At 42.3% G+C, this 18,281-nt stretch overlaps 1 protein-coding gene across 1 annotated transcript in view; it reads left to right on the plus strand.

Moving 5' to 3' along the window:
• The window catches only part of COMMD1 (copper metabolism domain containing 1), a 146,223-nt gene extending 128,614 nt beyond the window's left edge, over window positions 1-17,609 (plus strand). The window contains exon 3 of the mRNA XM_090050339.1: window positions 12,726-17,609. Coding sequence (XP_089906465.1) covers window positions 12,726-12,833 — 108 coding nt within the window. The 3' untranslated portion in view covers window positions 12,834-17,609. The remainder of the gene's footprint in view (window positions 1-12,725) is intronic.
• Window positions 17,610-18,281: the final 672 nt, after the last annotated feature.

The following is an 18,281-nucleotide window of genomic DNA, read 5'->3' on the forward strand; positions in this document are numbered from 1 at the left end:
AGCAGCATCTGTCTTGCATATAGTACTTCTAATGCAACCCAATGTTGCTTTTGCTTTTTTGTAGCAGCCTCTCAGTGGCTGAAACAAGGATAATGCACGTCATGTGATCACTGTCTACACTGGCCATGCCTACCATGTTAAATCCATTTTTCATCTGAAATCTTAAAAAAAGTTTGACTGACCCATCCAAATACATATATAGATACATCTGTAGGCATTTTTTTATTCTAACTTCCATACAGATGTATCTTTATGCCACTGCTAGCTGTTTTTGATGCTAATACAGCATGTCCGCATGAGGTTTACATTGGTGTAGCTAAACTGGTGGAAAAACAACAATTTGGACAAGACAAAAGCAAATGAACTCAGTTCAACATGTCAAAAGAAAAACTGTCTCTAATCATTCAGCGTCCCTTTGTTGCTGCACCATAGCATTATTATTCCGAAGGTGTCCTCATCCCAAAAAGGAGGACTTCCTGGCTAAGAGGCAGGAGTATTGCTGGAAGCCACTTGGCAGGTAGGATCTGAATGCATGTAGGATGCTTATTAAAATGTGTGGGATGTCTCCACATCAGGTGTCTAATTTCCCTTTTGGATCATGTGTTAAAAAGAGATAATGAAACATACAATTTGCTGTTTTCCCACATAAGCAATCCCCTCTGCCAGTTCCTTGAGATGAAGTTTATCAGGCCCTGCTGACTTGACTCCATTCAAACTGATAAAAGCTCTATCTTTTCTGTTACCTTGGCAGCATACAGTTTTTTGTGATTTATCTAGTCAGACCATGGTGTTTAAAGATATTTTTAGTTAAGTCAAAGTGAACAGAATATATCAGCTGATAGTCATGTTGCAGTTTGGATTTTTGTTTTAAATGGTGGGTTGTCCTTTTCTATTTTGTTTCTACATTCTGATACGTGCTTCTGCATGTAGATGTTGGGGGATGAATTTTTCTTAGGACTTTCTGATCCTTTAAGTGTTTGTTAAAGGTACTTCTCAGTACAATGTGATCAAAAGTACAGAATCTTATTATGTATTAGTGACTTGCTATACTATTTACAACCATTTATTTGCATGGTTTTAGGTCTGTAATAGTTTTATTTACCTTCCTCCTCCCCACCACAAGTTGTTTTGCTGGAAACATTACCCAATTGTTTGCACAGGAGATAGGCTTTGTTTTAAAGGATTAATACCTCACTGCTTTAACCCTAATTCTGCTGACTTTAAACAAGGAAATCCCCACCTTCTTATTTTAATGGGTTTAGGGAAAAGTCTATCTCCACACACAAATTTAGCTAAAACCAGTGATGCTGATAATCCTATTTGAAAAGAGGCAGTGGTGACGTAGCTCTTATTATCTGCGAGATTGTCTACCTTTGTATTTCTAAATCAAATTCCACTCCTTTTTTAAATGTGTAAGCACTCTTTATCTGAAACATGCCAAGGGCAGGCTTTTGTGCTATGTATTGCAGCACAAGAACAAGGCTGGCAGGGTGATTAAAGAGAGAAGAGGCCCTGAGCTTGCAGTCTCCTCTAGGCAAAAAGCCCTGTGCACCTGTGCAGAGTCCCAAAGAAGTCAGTGGGGCTCTGTAATAGCACAACCCTGGTGATGGAACAAGTGATAAAGGCAGAGAGGGAGTTTCTGAACCCCAAGGTCTTCAGGCCTGGGGCTTGCACGTAGATGCCTGCCTGATTCTGGGGGGCATCTGAAGCCCCAGACCAATGGTTCTGGGAGGGGAGAATACTTACCCCAGTAGTAGAGCCACACAGACTTGACAGTTGAGCTGTGCTCAGTTGAATTTTGGAATCTGACTCTTTGGCTTTGCCCAATTTAATTTGGAACTGATTTGGCCTTGGAAAAAAAAAACGAGGCCAAACTAAACCATGCACAGATTCCGACACACTAAACTGCAACCATTCTTAGTGTAGGCACTGGAGAACTGCTTTCTGAAATGTGCCTTTAAAATGTTTTTCTTATTCATAGTTCCTACTGTTTTCTGAAATCCCAAAGCAAGAATGTGCACGTTAAGGGTGTACAAAATGGGCTGTATTGGATTCAGGTTTGGCCTGAATCAGGGACAGTGATTTGATTTGTTGATTCGGATCACTGTCCCCAGTTTGATTCGGCCGAATCCAAATCTGAAGATTCGATGCCAATTCAGAGAATCAGCAATTTGGCCACAGATACAGCTTTAAATGTTTTTTTCTACAGACCTCGAGGTATCAGGTGGGGCACATGAACACTGTGCTGCTGGGACGGATGGAGTGCCCCACAGGAGTGCAGGGGGGCCCCCCCACGTGCTCAGCAGGAAACCCAGAAGTGGACCAGAAGTATTTCCAGTCCACTTCTGGGTCTGCCAGGGAGTGCACTCAGGGGACCCCCTGTAGCCCCTGGTTTGGCAGTTGGCTGCAGGAAGGACCCCAGGTGCCCCTCCTGCCCCCTCCCCCCCAAGACCCAGGAGGCAGCAGTCGCCGAGCCAGAGGGGTGTGGGAGGGCCCCCTGCATGCTCCCTGGCGGACCCAGAAGTGGACTGGAAGTGCTTCTGGTCCGCTTCCAGATCTGCTGCCGAGTGCACTGGGGAGCCCCCCACGCTCCTGTAGGACACTCCATGTGCCCCAGCATCACAGCATTCACAAGCTGCCTGGTACCTCAAGATACGTAGAAAGAACATTTAAAGCTGTGTCTGTCTGCATCTTTGTTAACTTTGTCTCAGGGTATAAACAGACATTGCCTTTGGAGTGGGATCAGCTGTGCCAGGCTGTGTCCTGGCACAATGTTTCCCCTGTCGCCCAGGGCCATTGTCCCTGAGGGTCAGATCCCTGCCGCTTCAGGGGCCTAATCCTGCAGGACAGCCTTCCTTCACTGGCAGATGTGCACCCTGAGTCAGGGTGTAACAGCCTGATATGCATGTTGCAGGAGTCCCTTGCAGGGGGATTCCTGGGACATGCAATAAGCAAATAGATATCCTTCCCAATAGGCACCATACACTGTGACTATCTTTGGTCACTGCAATATTTTTGGGCATGTGGAGCATGACAAGGGGCTAGAACTTCTGTTTGCACTCTTAGAGAAAAGGATGCAAGGATACATGGTTGGAGTATCATATCGTGTATGTACATATGTCTACATGCTCTTTGCACAGGATTTTAAAACACCACCGTCCTTTACTTAGATGTGACAAAGGAAATACCAGTCCACATGGAAGAGTATACCCTACATGTGCTTCTGTGCCTGAGTTTCTTCTCTCTCATTAGCTTAACTGACTTTGGCTAATATCTCAGTTAAACAGGATTCCTCTGTTATGAAAGCAAGCCCCTCTTTTCCTGTGTGGCTCTGTGAGTCTTCCTGAACCACCAAGTCTCTGCGGTTTATAAAGGTTGGCATCAAGATCTTCATTTCTTTACTCTGCTGCTGGGGATTTTCCACTCTTCTCTTTCCTGCTCACTGCAGAGAAGTCAAATGTGCTTCTCACCTCAGCCCAATCTTTCTCCAAGGTGCTTCCACCTGAGTAAGTAACTGTTAAGGTTTAACAACCAACATCGTCCCTGATCAGGCAGCTACGTGACCACATTGAGAGTCCATGGTGGGTTCCACAAACTTTAAGGTCTCCCATGATACAGCAGTGTCCAAACATAAACCTCAGTTTGTAAATTGTATGGAGATAGATTCCTTAAATAGTCACAGCTGGTTACTAATGAGAGTATTAGTTGTGATGTAGGTAGACTCGAAGTGTATTTAGCACCCGCTATTTTGCTGTTTACAAATTTGATTTAAAGTTATAACCTGGATAGGACATAGATTCCATGAGTCTGCATACGCTTGAATGTCTAAGAAAACAGTGTACTAATTAAACAGACCTGTGTTCAAAGATTGTACCTAGCTTATCTGATGAGAGAGATGCCTAACAAGTTGAACAGGTGTTACTACTAAGGGCAGTCCTGTTCCACCTTGCTGAAGTCCCTGAAAAACTATTAGTGAGCAAAGTGGGTGGATCCTTGTGACAGCTAAGATGAAGGCATGCTGCAAAAGTAGACACATTATTAATAAGTTTTTAGAGACTCCAGCAAGGTAAAATAAGATCACACACAGGCATCTGAGGTTGGAAGCAGACATTGCCTTTGTGCTACCATAAACAATGGTATGGTGACACAAAGTCCAAACAGACATCCATGCCCTTTGTCATGCCACAGATTCCCTAAATCACGGATGCAACAGTAGGAGATAGGATTGTTGGTTGTAGCCGTGTTAGTCTAAGGACATAGGCAGAAAAGGTTCTTTTGGGTAGATGTGATATCTTTTATTAGATCAACTAAATAGTTGGAAAAATTGTTCTTTGCAAGCTTTCAGGCACAAGTCCCCTTCTTCAGATGTAGGGAAAGTCTGTAAGGGTATACATTTGTGCTGCTTTTCTGTGGCAGGTATCCATTTGCTTTATGGCAGGAAAGCACTGGCAGCTTAGAGGTGCCCATGTTCCCCATCTGTTGCAGGCAGGCACTCCTAGGGGTCCAGGGGCCCAATGCTACATGCCTCGGGAAATCCCATGTAGGATTGAGACTCTGAAGCCCCAGGAGTGCTTGCTCCAGTTTTCCTGCTGGCTGAGTTGCGCCCCTTCAGCTGCATGTATAGTGCTGCCATGCCACAACTCAAAACAATGAGTGACATCTCTGTCACCCAGTGGAGCAGATCAGCTATGCCAGGACACATCCAAGCCCAGCTGATCCTGCTTCAAGGATGATGTATGCTTATAGCTTGACTACCACTTACATGCCTGATAGGTAGAATAGGATCTAGTCCCTTTGATTCTGTGATGACAACTCCTCGCTTAAAATGCACCAAATAGTAGACCCAGGACATTTTCAGTGATCTGCATCACTGAGGGCCACAGTGTTTCAATCAGTGGTTCACAACCAGGGTGAGGCTTATTCTGGCGTGCCACCACTGCTGCTGTGGCCCGATGGCACTGCCCAGTGTGCTTCTGTTTCCAGGAGGCCTGTGCAGAGCCAGACTGGGAAGTGGCTGTGGAAGGTGCTCCATCCTGCATTAGGTTTATCAAGTAATTCAGACAAGAGTGATCCTTCTTATTGCAGCCAGCTCTGGACTATTCTGGAAATAGAAGCATGTGAGGCAGTTCTACTTGGCAGTAACCACAGCTGTCTAGACAGACAGCCAGTTGAGAACCAGCACACATGTGTATTTATCTCCAGGCTGCCACAGCATACTGCATTAGGTCTCTCTGATCTGATAAAGTTTTATCTAATCTGATTAGGTATTTTGAAACCTGCTTCTAGTGAGCAATGGAACAGGTCCTCTACTCTACCTCCCACCCATATGGTACATGAGCCTTGAGAGGGGGTGGAAAACTGTGTTACCGCTTCATATTTTATTACAATTTAACAGTTTTAGTTATTGAGTCATGAACTGGGAAATGAGCACAAAGAACCCCTGGAGCAGAAACGGGAGGGAACCTCTGGACAGAGAGGTGGGCAGCCTCCCACACTTCTATCAGACCAGTTTATTTGCTATGAAGACCACATTGAGATCCAGTTTTCTCTCATAGGAATCATAAGGAGGTTTAACATTATGCTTCAGAGCTTCTTAAGATGTTTTCAACTCTATTTTGCACACAGGCTGGATCCCAACAAGGGGAGTGAGCTGGTATATTGGGTATATCATATGAATTTCAGACCAAGTGATACGTTAAGAGCCTGAGAGTCTTAAAAGCAGTCTGTGAACTTCTTATTTCAAGTGGATTTCTTGCTTTTGTTTGTCAATAAATAAAGAAGTCCTGAAAAGGTGGGGGGAAGGAGTTGTTTTGTACCGAAAGAAAAAGCATATTCTGCACTTTTCTTACTAGTGAAATACCTCGGATAACAAGTTTGCTTTACCAGTTTTGACTGGAGATCCTTTAGAGGATTAAATAATTAAACTCAAGTTATTTTAACTCTCCAGAGAGTGAATGAGGGACTGCATGTTTCACAAAGATTATAAGCAATCTTTTTTTTCCCCTTTGAGCAGTTGCCAAGCATTTGAGTTAAACAGGTGCCATGTGAAACAAAACAGTATTCCAGACAGTCTGATTTAAAGCCTTCTCAACTGCTTGGCTTTCAGGCTTTGTCTGAACAGGAGTGTTGTATTGATTTATGTATCAGGGCTGTACAGTGGTGTCTTGCAAGCCACACGTGGCCCCCAAGGCTGTGTCCAGACAGGTAGGGGCATACACTTACAGTGGCACAAATTTTGTGTTGCTATTTTGTGTTGCTGCCCACACCCCTGCACATGCCCTTTGTTGTGGGCCGTGCCCGGCTCCTCTCAGCTAGGCTCCATGTGCTGCAGTGGGTCACACTGGCTGGGGCATAGGGTACCTCAGCACAGAGCCAGCCAGCAGGCAGACCCCACATGGAGGCACCCTGTGCCCTAGCCAGCCAGGGAATGGTACATAAAGACGGGAGAGCAGGCAGTTCCAGGCTGCCTGTTCCCCTGTTTCCGTGCGCTGTGGAGCCCCTGCACTGAGGCACACGGCAAGCCAACAGAGTGGCTGGTTGGAGCACAGTGTGCCTCAAGATGGGGGAGCAGGCAACCCAGGGCTGGTTGCTCCCCTGTTTCCATGTTTGTCCCAGTGCATACTATTTTTGCATGTTTTGTGCTACTTTTTTCTAGAGTTTTTGGTTTTTTTCTGCCACCAGGAAATCCCAGTACCAAATTTTGCCCCCATGCAGCAAATTAGAAGTGCCAGATGTGGTTCAATGTGTAATGCATGAGGTTTGTGGTACCTCACACTACATGTGCCTGCATGTCCAGATGCTCCCCAAGGGGCTAAACTGCTGCCCCTGGGCTCCTGGTCCAAACGCTGATTCCTCCTTTGCTTTTTGCTGCTGCAGCCAGAGTCCCTGGGCTCTCTTTTCTTCCAGCTTCTGCTACCTGTCTCAACCCCTGGGTGGCTGAGGGAGCCTGTGGCTGGAGGGATCTGGGGCCCCTGCATGGCATCTGCACTAGCGTGGTGCAGCAGGAGTTGTCTACTGTGTGGCAGGGCGGTGGGTGGTGTGTGATGGGGGTTGGCAGCATATACATGCAGGACCCTTTCACAGCACAGCAAATCTTCATGATGGGAGCTCCAGAGCGGTTCATGTGGTGTGTTGGGAGTCTGTGGAGTAGGTGGGTCAGCAACTTGCACGAGGGGGTAAAAAGCACCCTGTTCAAATTTGCTGATGACACTAAAATGTGGGGAGAAGTGGGCACGCTAGAAGGTAGGAATAGGCTGCAATCGGACCTAGACAGGTTACAGGGGTGAGTGGACGAGAATAGGATGGGATTCAACACTGACAAGTGCAAGGTGATGCACCTGGGGAGGAAGAACCAGCAGCATACCTACAGGTTGGGGAACTCCCTTCTCGTCAGTGCAGAGGCAGAAAAGGATCTTGGAGTCGTCATTGACTCCAAGATGAACATGGGCCAGCAGTGTGGGGATGCAGTCAGGAAGGCCAGCCGTACCTTGGCATGCATCCAACAGATGCATCTCAAGCAGGTCCAAGGAGGTGATCCTCCCTGTCTATGTGACGCTGATCAGGCCGCAGCTGGAGTACTGCGTCCAGTTCTGGGCACCACACTTCGGGAGGGACGTGGACAACGTGGAGAGGGTCCAGAGGAGGGCCACTTGCATGATCAGGGGACAGCAGGGCAGGCCCTATGAGGAAAGGCTATGGGACCTGAACCTGTTCAGCTTCCACAAGAGGAGGCTGAGGGGGGATCTAGTGGCCTGTTACAAACTAGTCAGAGGGGACCAGCAGGCATTGGGGAAGTCCCTGTCCCCCCGAGCGCTGCCAGGAGTGACCAGGAATAGTGGTCACAAGCTGGCAGAGGGTAGATTTAGGCTAGATATCAGGAGGTGCTACTTCATGGTCAGGGCGACTAGGATCTGGAATGAACTTCCGAGAGAAGTGGTGCTGGCTCCTACCCTGGGGGTCTTTAAGAGGAGGCTAGATGTACACCTTGCTGGGTCGTTTGACCCCAGTACTCTTTCCTGCTGTGGCAGGGGGTCGGACTTGATGATCTGCTCAGGTCCCTTCTGACCCTAGAAACTATGAAGGGGGAGCTCATGGCAAAATATGCGGCCTGGGGTTGGGGGGCCTGCACGGTGCATATTTCGGGGTCCTGGGGCCCCCAGGCACTCAGAAGTTGGACGGCCCTGATATAAGTAATGCCTTTTCTCTATGAGAAGATTTTAGCAGCTTTGCAAGTTCAGTTCACAGCCTAAGTGAAAGTTCATATTCTGGTATAACAGTGTGTTTTTTTTATTTTGTTTAAACCTGCTCCCAAAGTACATGAGCTTGGAGGCTGCTCCGACACATGTTGGAGCAGCCTCAGTTAATCAAGCCTGCTGAAGTGTGATAATTACTGTATTCCAGCAGCCTCTCATGTCTTGTGTATCAGCATCCAGGCATTTCAAAATGGCAGCAGGGGCGCTTGAACTAAAGCTTATCAAATGAGCTTTAGTTAAGCACCCCGTCACCATTTTGAAGCACAGGGACACTGATACATGAGACTCTGTGGCACTCTAGTTAGAGTGACTCTCAGATCCGCCCTAATTAAAGCGCTGCCCCCACACCTCCAGAGCACATATAAGTGTGCCCATAGATAGTATCTTTAAGTAAGCAAGGTATTTCTGTGTAAGTGTCTATCCCAGGGGAGTATATATCTGTACAAATGCTTTGATTTAAATTCATATCCTACAGTAAAAAAAATCCTACATAGACAAGGACAGGACAAGTTTAGAAATGTATGTAATTAAATATACCAGATCCAACTTTTCTTGCACAGATGAGACCTCAGTCTTTGTTGCTGTCCTTTGGCAGTCCTCCATCAAAACAGGGTACTGAATATCTGAATTCAAGCAAAGTGAACCAAACCTTGTGGTCCACCACCATCATACATTGTCATGAAGCCAAAAGAGTCCATATGTTCTTTGTCCTCTCTGCATGTCACTTCTAACACATTACTGTTGTGACTAGATGATGCCATTCATGCTGTATGGCTCCAGCAAGTTATAGTAAAATTAATATCTAAAAATTTAGGGACAGAGGATATTTTGGAGAAGGGTAAGTCTTTTATTGGATCCACTGTATGGTTGGGAAAGAATTTAAGTAAGCTTTTGAGCACAAACTGCTTTATTTATTTATTTATTTATTTATTGAAGCAGTTGCAGCTTGAGCAAAGTAATGAATAGACCAATAGCCTGTGAAAAACTCCATATGTAAATAAAAGCAGCCTGCCTAAAGGAATCTGGTAGGGCTATAAAAGAGCAAGGAAATATTCTTGGGGTTAGCTGAAAGGTGATGGGAATGCAGTAGGAAGCATGGTGCCTGAAAATGTTAGCCTCTCTAAAATCTCTTCCAACCATGCAGTTGGTCAGATGAAAGATATCATCTCTACCCTCCCCACCCCCAAATATCCTTGCTTCTCACATTTCCTGCACTGTCATGGATAAAAATCTGGGACCATTCGCTATACAATCCCTCTCCCTTCAGTTCCCTCCCAGGAGGCACAGACATACTAGCCATACTTTCTGGTATCCAGTGACAATTTCTAGTTGACCCCACACAAATCATTGAGTTTTGCCGTTGACTTCAATCAGGCCAAGACTGTAATACAGTGTGGTCATGTTCTCTGAAAGGTCAAGGTAAAACCTCCTATAGCTTTGTTATTGAATTTTATTTGTTTGGTTCCTAAAAAATGAGCCTGTGAAACATTAGCATATTAAAAGAGCTCAGTTATATGAATATAAGGTTTGTTATAGCTATCGTCTTCTGATATAGTGGGACTTTTGTGGAGAAAAGCTGAAAAATATTTCCCCGATAGGTTTCTGAGAAGAAAAGTTTCAGTGCTGCCCTGGTCTCAGACCTAGAAGTGTATTACTGTACATTGAAATTCTGTGTTCCAGTTCACTGAGATTGCACCCAAATCTGAGGTTTGGAGTTAACGTTTACCAGCCATCCTCATTCAGATGTGGAATAGCTCGCTCCATCGGGAGCATGCGAGGTCAGGTTACAGTACAGTGACACTGTAAAGCCTCAGGTTATTGAATAACTGTTCATTTGAAAATCTGCCTTCCCACAATTGTTTTCCAATCAAGGCATGCATGGGAAGATATTCCTGAATTTAAGCTATCATTCACTAACTCCTTCATCCTTGGCATGAGGAAATTTTATACATTTCTAGATGCCTTTTCAAGCGTTTGACCTAGATTTTTTCCATTGCACGCTAATCGGACAGGAAGCTACAACAAAGCAGAGTGCCAAACGCAGATAAGCTGTTAAATTCCATCCCAAATATTTTAATACCACAGACTGCTCAAATTTAACTTGGCTTCACGGGGGTGTTTATATGTTTTATGTGTGGGCTTCAACATGCCAAAGCCTTGTCTGTAAGATATAGCATTAACAGGCATTTTAAAGTATAGACACAAATAGTGGGAGGCTTTCTCTTCAACTCCTAATCTTAGACTTCACACCCATATTAATACAGTTCCTTGATGTTTCACATTCCTTAGCTGTCAAATTGGTCAAATTATATTGGTCCTTATGAAACCCTCACACTTGAGTGATTTGATAAATCGCTCATAAGACCCAGAATTTCAGTAGACAACTCTGGACATAGCTGTGGGGTTGAGGCCTCTGCATTCATTCTGCATATCTTTATCCAACATGAATTTAGTTACAGGGCTATCCTTCACCATACTGCTTGGAATCAAAATTAATAAAATGTTCTGCTTTAAAGAAAAGGCATAGGAAATGATCAGAAAAACTTTGAAAATATAATCTTATTATGAAATGTTCTGGAATTATTGGATTAAACAGTAATTACGAGACGATGCAAAATGAGTTTCAGTTGGGATTTAAATGAACAAATTATACACTTTTGAGTGTATAGTTAAATGCCTTGCATAGAAAATCAGTCCATCGTATGTATAATACAGAAGTTATTGTAAAGTGAGTAATAGAACTAAAAAAAAATAGCAGAAATGGAGACCAAAGGATTCGCAGTAAATAATATTAACAATTAATGTTTGGTTAATTAAATTCCTTTTGAAAATATTCAGATGAATGTTAGTACATAGTACCCACAATTGTTCATGTAATGAAAATGTATATGTACCATAGATGGCTTTTATAAATTATACATTTAAGCTCATATTGCTGATTTGTGCATATACCTGTGGTAATTCCATATGCAATTTAAGTGTAACATTAAATGTCTGATTTTTCAGGCGCACTTGTTTCACAGGCTTCCTGAAACCTGGACCATATCATTTCACTTGACGAGTTTATGCTTTTAATAAATAAGTTACAGTGCCTTTGTTATTTACTTTGCTGCATTTTGCCTTACCTTTGCTACTCATGTTATTTTCTTTCTTCCTTTTTTCTCTTATTAAAAATAAAGAGTCTTTTCTAGTAAGAGACAGGAAGCAAAGGGTATATTTTCTTCTTTGGCACATGGGAAACTCTAGATTCTGTTTAATTTAAATGTCATTTTTTCTAAGTATAGGTTAAAAAAAAAATCAAACATTAAATCAATAGAAAAAAAAAGTCTCAACTTGAAAAAGTCTCAACCATTAAATAGTAAGTTAAGCGTATAGAATTAAGACACAGTAATGTCTGATAAATATTAAACATGTTGAAAAAATGTAGTTTCATTCAGACTTGAAGCTGTCCTTTATTCTTACAAGGTAGTTTGGCGAATCCATTCTGTACAAAGGATCAGTGGATCTTCAGTGAGTCAGACTGCCTGGAAGGCTGAATATTTCACTATCTCTTTACAAAAAAGAAACCTTCCTTTTTTGTTTTTTTTGCATGTTACTCTTCTATTTGAAATTAGGGTTTGTTTTCTTCTCAAAATTGGAATTTTCCCTTGATGTTGTTTTTAGCTTTTCCTTTCTCACTTGAGTGTCTCGCACAGCCCCAGCCTGTCACTGATAGTGGCTCTATTCGAATTAGCATTATTTTACTTATTTCCCAGTGGGTTTTTTTGCCATTTGGTACTGATTCACCTGGAATGGCATTTAAGCTATGGACATGTACACTTGCAATAACAAGTGCTATTTCCTAGATTACACAAGAAGCCTTTTCTGATGGCGTGCTCTGTTGAGGAATGAGACCACTGTGTCAGGGACCTCAGAAGTCTTTTTACATTGATTGTTATTACCTAACTGCACTTGGTTAGAATCATTTACTTTTCATATTCATTATTTTCTGTGCCCCTGGCACCCTCTTACTGCTCTTTATCCTCATTTTCAACCTACCTTAGGAGCAGCTCACTTTTTTTCCCCCCAGGAGACAGGACCTTTCAGAGTACATCAGGGCTGCTCCTTAATTGTTTGTAAGTACCATTGTTCAATGATGTAGAGCAGTGGTTCCCAAACTCTGACAGATTGCACACCACCAATTTAAAACAATGCTACCTTACCTACCATCAGCAAATTTTTTAGTTCAACCTTAAGTACCACCAGCAAATTTCTGTCATATGAAGTAATTATAATAAATCTGTTAACATGTACCACTGAGGGTGGGGTCTGTGTACCACTGGTGGTACCCATACCACAGATTGGGAACTGCTGATGTAGCGCTCTCCTGGTCCCCTGCATTGTAATGGCCTCTCCCTAACAGTCCATACTTTTTTGAATTCACAGGAAGCAGTCTTCTGTCTCATCTAACTGTTCTTTCTTTCTTATTTGTAGGAATCTGATTTTCTGTGTCTGGAATTTGATGAAGCCAGAGTGAATCAAATGTTGAAGAAACTGTCTGAGATCGAAGAGAGCATAAGCACACTGACTCAGACCACTTGACCATCACGATAAAGAGGTTGCAGCTCAGAACATCAATGACCTTTGTATTCTTTTCTTTTTCTATTTTTTATTCATTAAATTGGTGCCATAATCTTCCACTTGCATTTAATCATAACATTTTTTAAAAGCCCAGTCTCCTTTCTGTCACTGTGGAACACTTTCTCGTAGGACTGTTCCCTTTGATGGGCTATTTGCCTAAGTGCTTAACCGCCGAGTAAGGCTTTGCATAATCAAGTCTGGTATATCAGAGGAGTTTGGCTTTTCTCTTCCTGTCTCTCAATGATTTGTTGCGTCTTCCGGCTCTTATGAATATTGAGCCAAATACTGGCCCAAAGTTAATACCAAAGATAAATTGAACAGCCTGTAGAAGAAGACAGAGACAGGTTAAAGGCAGCTGAGGATTTTCCTTATAAAGTCAAAGCTGTCTAGGATCACTTTTCCCTATTCCGGTTAGTACCCAAGATGGAAAACTGACCCCTCAGCCCAGGTCAGGGATACAGTCTGTTATGCACTGTGTTTCAAAAAACTAACAAAACCTCAAGCAAGTGGTTCCCCATGAGATTAAGAGGGGAGATTGCCCCAGGTAAAGAAAAAGTGTGAAAGAAGGTTTCTGATTAATCCTCTAGCTCCCATCATACTTTGAATTCCATAAGTGAATCTAACTATACCATTCAGAACGCTGTCGAAAAGAGTTGCCAGATTATGTAATGGAAGCAAATGAGTCAGCCATTCCAAAGCATGAGGAAGAACCCCTTGGTGAATATATTATATGGCCCTATTTTTCCTTTCTCAACTGGGGTATAAATATTGGAGCAAGTAGAAACCCCAGACAGGAAATAACTTCAGTTTAACAGACTTTTTCCCAATTTAACACATTTATCACTGCCTCGTGGTATTTAACACTTATTTACTCACAAAGGATCTCATTTTACAAAATGCCAAGCAATCCTAACTCTTGTGGATTCATATTAAGCATAGATTTAGCCCTCAGTCTTCATTTCAGTGAATTCCAGTAGATAAAGAAATGAAACCATCATGCAATGAAGATGTGCAGGAGAGAAACTTTTATTTTTATCTGTTAACCTAAGACCATTGTCAGACAGAAGTAGATCAGTCCAAATACAATTTTCATTTCATTTAGGACCCAAAGAAGTCGCAGGAAGTTTTGACACTGGCTTATTTAAGCCTCTGTGTGTGTGTGCATGTGTCTGTAAGTGCCGTTTATTTTGGAACTGCTGTTTGGCATGTCCTGGCCTGGCCTTGAGACTGTATGCAGATACAGAATTTTTCCAACTGATATGTCTTAAACAGAGGTTTGTTTTTAGTGCACTCAATATAAAATAAATTTCATTTTTCTCAACCCACTTCTTCCCTTTCCACGGGCTGCCAACGGGATGTTTCTTTTATTCAGTAGTAGTCATGCTACTGAGAATTTTGATAGTCTTCCATGTCAGATTTTCCTTACCAGAAATGGAAGACTCTCCCTTTTTTCTTTTTTTTTTGTGGCTGTTGCATTGTACATTCTCCATAGATAGAGGACAAACTGCTTTGCCCACAAAGATTTGGCCAGGAGAATTTTCTGTCTTTACTAGGTTGTGTTTGCTATTACACTGAAGAACATCAATGAGGTGACCAAAGAAAAAAATAAGGAAGATGTGTGAAAAGATTAAGGTAGCAAAACGAAGTGCAAGAAAAATAAGCCTCAACTCAGGCAAACTGACACACCATGCTATTGCAATCTGTGTCTGTATGAAGCCTCAGGGTGAAGTCACAGAGTGCTAAGACCTAAAATGTGTGCATGGGAGAAAATGGAGCTAATGTTTATGTGCATTGATCAACAAACAGTTATCTAAAACTTTTATTTCAGTAGCACCTTGAGGTCCCAACTGTAGTGCCTAGGTTCTGCAAAATATACACCATTGCATACTTCCAGCTTCCCTAACTAAGTCTTATAATCTAAAACAGCAAGTATGAGATACAAAGAGTTAAGGGGTTGAGAGGCAGGTATACACATTCTGTATTTCTTTGCCTTCTATGTCCATGATGACCCAGAAAGTGTGACAGTTTCTCATCGGGGCAGTAACTGTGCAGCCAGCACCATTCTTTCTGTTGGCTGGAGCAATTCTCGAGTGACAGGCCAAGATTCTGCATTCCCAGTAGTGACCACTTTACTTTTTCTATTATTGATGGCTAAACGCATCTACCCATTAAGGCAGAGGTTGCATCGATTCTTTCAGTTTATTTGAGCCTCTTTGTAAACTGCCCCTAGAGCTAAAATTATACTACGTGTCTGTACTGAGATAGTGATGACAGCATAAAATACTGGTGTGTGATAATTAAAGAACATTTCATTGTCTCCTCATGTGAGTTTATTGCTTGTAAAGAAGCCAGATTGATTGCACTTGGAAACAAATTCTTCCTCTGCAGACTAAGGCAAGGAGGGAATGTCCTGCCCATCCAGTCAAGATTGTGATGCACCACCAGAGTAAATCCATGCTAGGACCCTTGTGGCCTGTACCAAGCAGAATAACTAGGGGTGGGCAAGAAGGGCCCCAGCTTCAGGCACAGACATAGAGAGGAAACAAGATTACTAGCCAATGCTGCTGCCACCCAGGGCATAAAACTGACTTGTTAGGCCTCTGCATGTACCTCCCAACTCTCCTTTTGAGTGGTTTCCCTCTATGTAAGGACCTTACAGGCTTCTATTTCCCATTTTTCTCCTTGTGATCGGAGACCTTTATTGCCATTTCTTAAGCTTATCCCCATCAAAAACTGAGCAAATGCTTTTTGCCACTTGCCCCTGATTTTGAGTAATCCCATCCAGGCCCAAACAAAACACTCCCTTGACAGTCTGCTACTGACACACAAAGATAGGATGCTGCCTAGCCACCATTGCCTGGCTACTCCTAATCTGCTGTCCTTGCAGGGACCCCAGCACTGAGGGAGAACATGGAGAATGCATTAGAGACTGGATACACACAGAAAAGTAATTGCCCAGTAATTTCAGTGATCAATTTCAAGGCAAGTCCTGTGGCAGTTGATGTTTATCACATGGTTAGGTGAGAATTTTACCTGCAGTGGCATGTCTACATGTGCACATTTAATATGCGTTAGCCCAATTTAAGGTGCATTAAGAGTGCACGTCTACACGTGTGTGCCCTTAATGCGCCTTAAAAATGGTGATTTTAGGCTGTTTGATCTTAAATTTGATAAGGCAGGTATCAAATTTATGTGCAAATAACTAAGTCGCATTAGCAAGCCCTTAGACGCGCTAATGCGCATTAACTCAGTGTGTGTCCATTGACTTTGGACTAATTTTATTTGGTCTGTACACCCGTGTTAATGTGCCTTAGTGCGTGCATGTGTAGATGTGTGCCTAAATTGCCATAATGCGTGTTAAGGTAATGCGCATTAAGTTCAGGTGCATGTAAAAGCACATATAGAACCCACCTAGTAAGCTTCTAGCTGTCTTGATTGTCTTTCAAAGTAAGAAAGGGGTCAATTCAAGTGCCCCGCCTTCAGTAACTTGCACCATATTCCACACACTTGTCTTATTTTAACCTGTACAGATGATTGGAAAATGTGCTATAAACAGAAAGCAGAGAAACAAGCCCAAAGCACCGATCAGAAACTGTTATTTCACACTAATAAATTTGTGAAAAGCCTGACTCAACAAGGTTACTGAGGCTATTAAAAAAACCACTGGGGTCATTTAAGAAAGCTTTGGAAGCTTTCCTAGAGGAATGGGGATTCTAAAAAGGGCCATGTTTCCATGGGTTTCAGTGACTACACCTCTTTTCATCAGAAGTTTACTCGTAGCTCTCTGATGTTTGTTTTTTTAACTATCAGAATTTGACACTGAATCTTAATATGCACAAGTAATGTGTAAATTTTTTTATAATTTTCTAAAGCACTTGGGTGATTTAGCAGCCCATTTACTTGCTTTTGAAATCAGTGGGAGGTAGGTACTCAAACTACTTGGATACCTAGTCAAATTTTTCCAAAGCACCTCTCCCATTCAAAACTGGTCTTGAGCATTGTTGAAAGCATTGCCTAACGGAACAGTGCATCTGAGGAGCAAAGATTCTGGGTGAAAAATGCAACATTCTGCATGAAAAATGCTTTCTGATTAAATAAATAACAAAGCCATCATGTCAGTGGCTTGTTTTCACACCTCCACTGGAATATGCACACTCTTTCATCAATGGAGAATACTTGATGTTTTGCAATAGTTGCTGCTTAGTTGATGTGGTTGTCCATATGTTGAATTGTCTTAAACAGTTTAAGAAGTGTTTCTTGTTTGACGGGTAAATCTAGTGCAGATTCTCAGTGGTTGTTGTAATCAAAATTTGCATAATGACAATAGCTTGTTAGTAAAACTGTGTTTGAGGAAACAGTGAGGAACTTCAAGCCTAAACATAATGGGACAAGTTGCCTGGGTCATATTAATTCTAAATGAACTCTATCCCCACGCACATAATAGGAAGAGAGACCATAAGTCTGTATGGGATATACAGGCTAAAAACCTGTATGGATTTATTTTGAATGCATGAATTTTACTATATGTATGTTTCAGCCAGTGAAACAGAAGTTGAGATTGTATCAGGTGGTATGATAGGACTAGATTCTTGCCATGTTCCAGGATCCACTAGTAACAAGACAATGGGTGAAGCAGTGCCTGTATTGCACAAAATGGGGTCATTGTATTTGTCACTGTTCTTATACAACACACTGAATTTGCTGACCTTTCTTTCTGAAAATAAATACAAAACTGACTGATGTGTATTCTCTTATTTCGTTACTTTTTATTAAGTTCCAGGTATCAAACAGTTTGTGTTAGGGCTCACATCTGCTTTCATTAATAACAATGTTATGCTGATATAAACTCCATTGACCTTATTTCTGATTTACCCCAGTGTGAGGGAGAAAGGAGCCCAGGTATTCCATCTTTACCATGTAGTTTTACTATTGAATACATTAAAAATTAAGGTTCTGAAAACTTTCCAGCCCCAATTATTTGTGTCCATTGTGTAAAGTTTATAAATGATGGCCAAACATAGCAGTCTTCAGCTTTGTTCCTTCTTGGATGTGTCAGCTTTTCCATTGCTACAATGTCCTATAGCTTATTCATCCAATCACTTATCATTGTATTCTGGGATTGATTCCAAATGGCTGCTACGATACATCATGCACATTTCTGATTGCTATAACCTGAAATACATTACGTATGACTGGCAAAAACCCAGTGTTTACTTCTTTGTGAGATTTTTCTTTTTCTTGGGCACCTTTGTTCCCAGAATTGCTTAATTTTTGGACTGTTTCCCCTGCAATTTGTGTATAAAAAGTTCAGCCATGCCACTTTCTCCAAAATCAAGTTAAGCGTATGGCACATCCTGTAAAGTTTGGGGACATGTTAAATAGCAGATATACACTTTTTAATGTTGAGTC

Source organism: Crocodylus siamensis, chromosome 1 (assembly GCF_052110815.1).
Source record: "Crocodylus siamensis isolate JL-2025a chromosome 1, ASM5211081v1, whole genome shotgun sequence".
NCBI lineage: Eukaryota > Metazoa > Chordata > Crocodylia > Crocodylidae > Crocodylus > Crocodylus siamensis.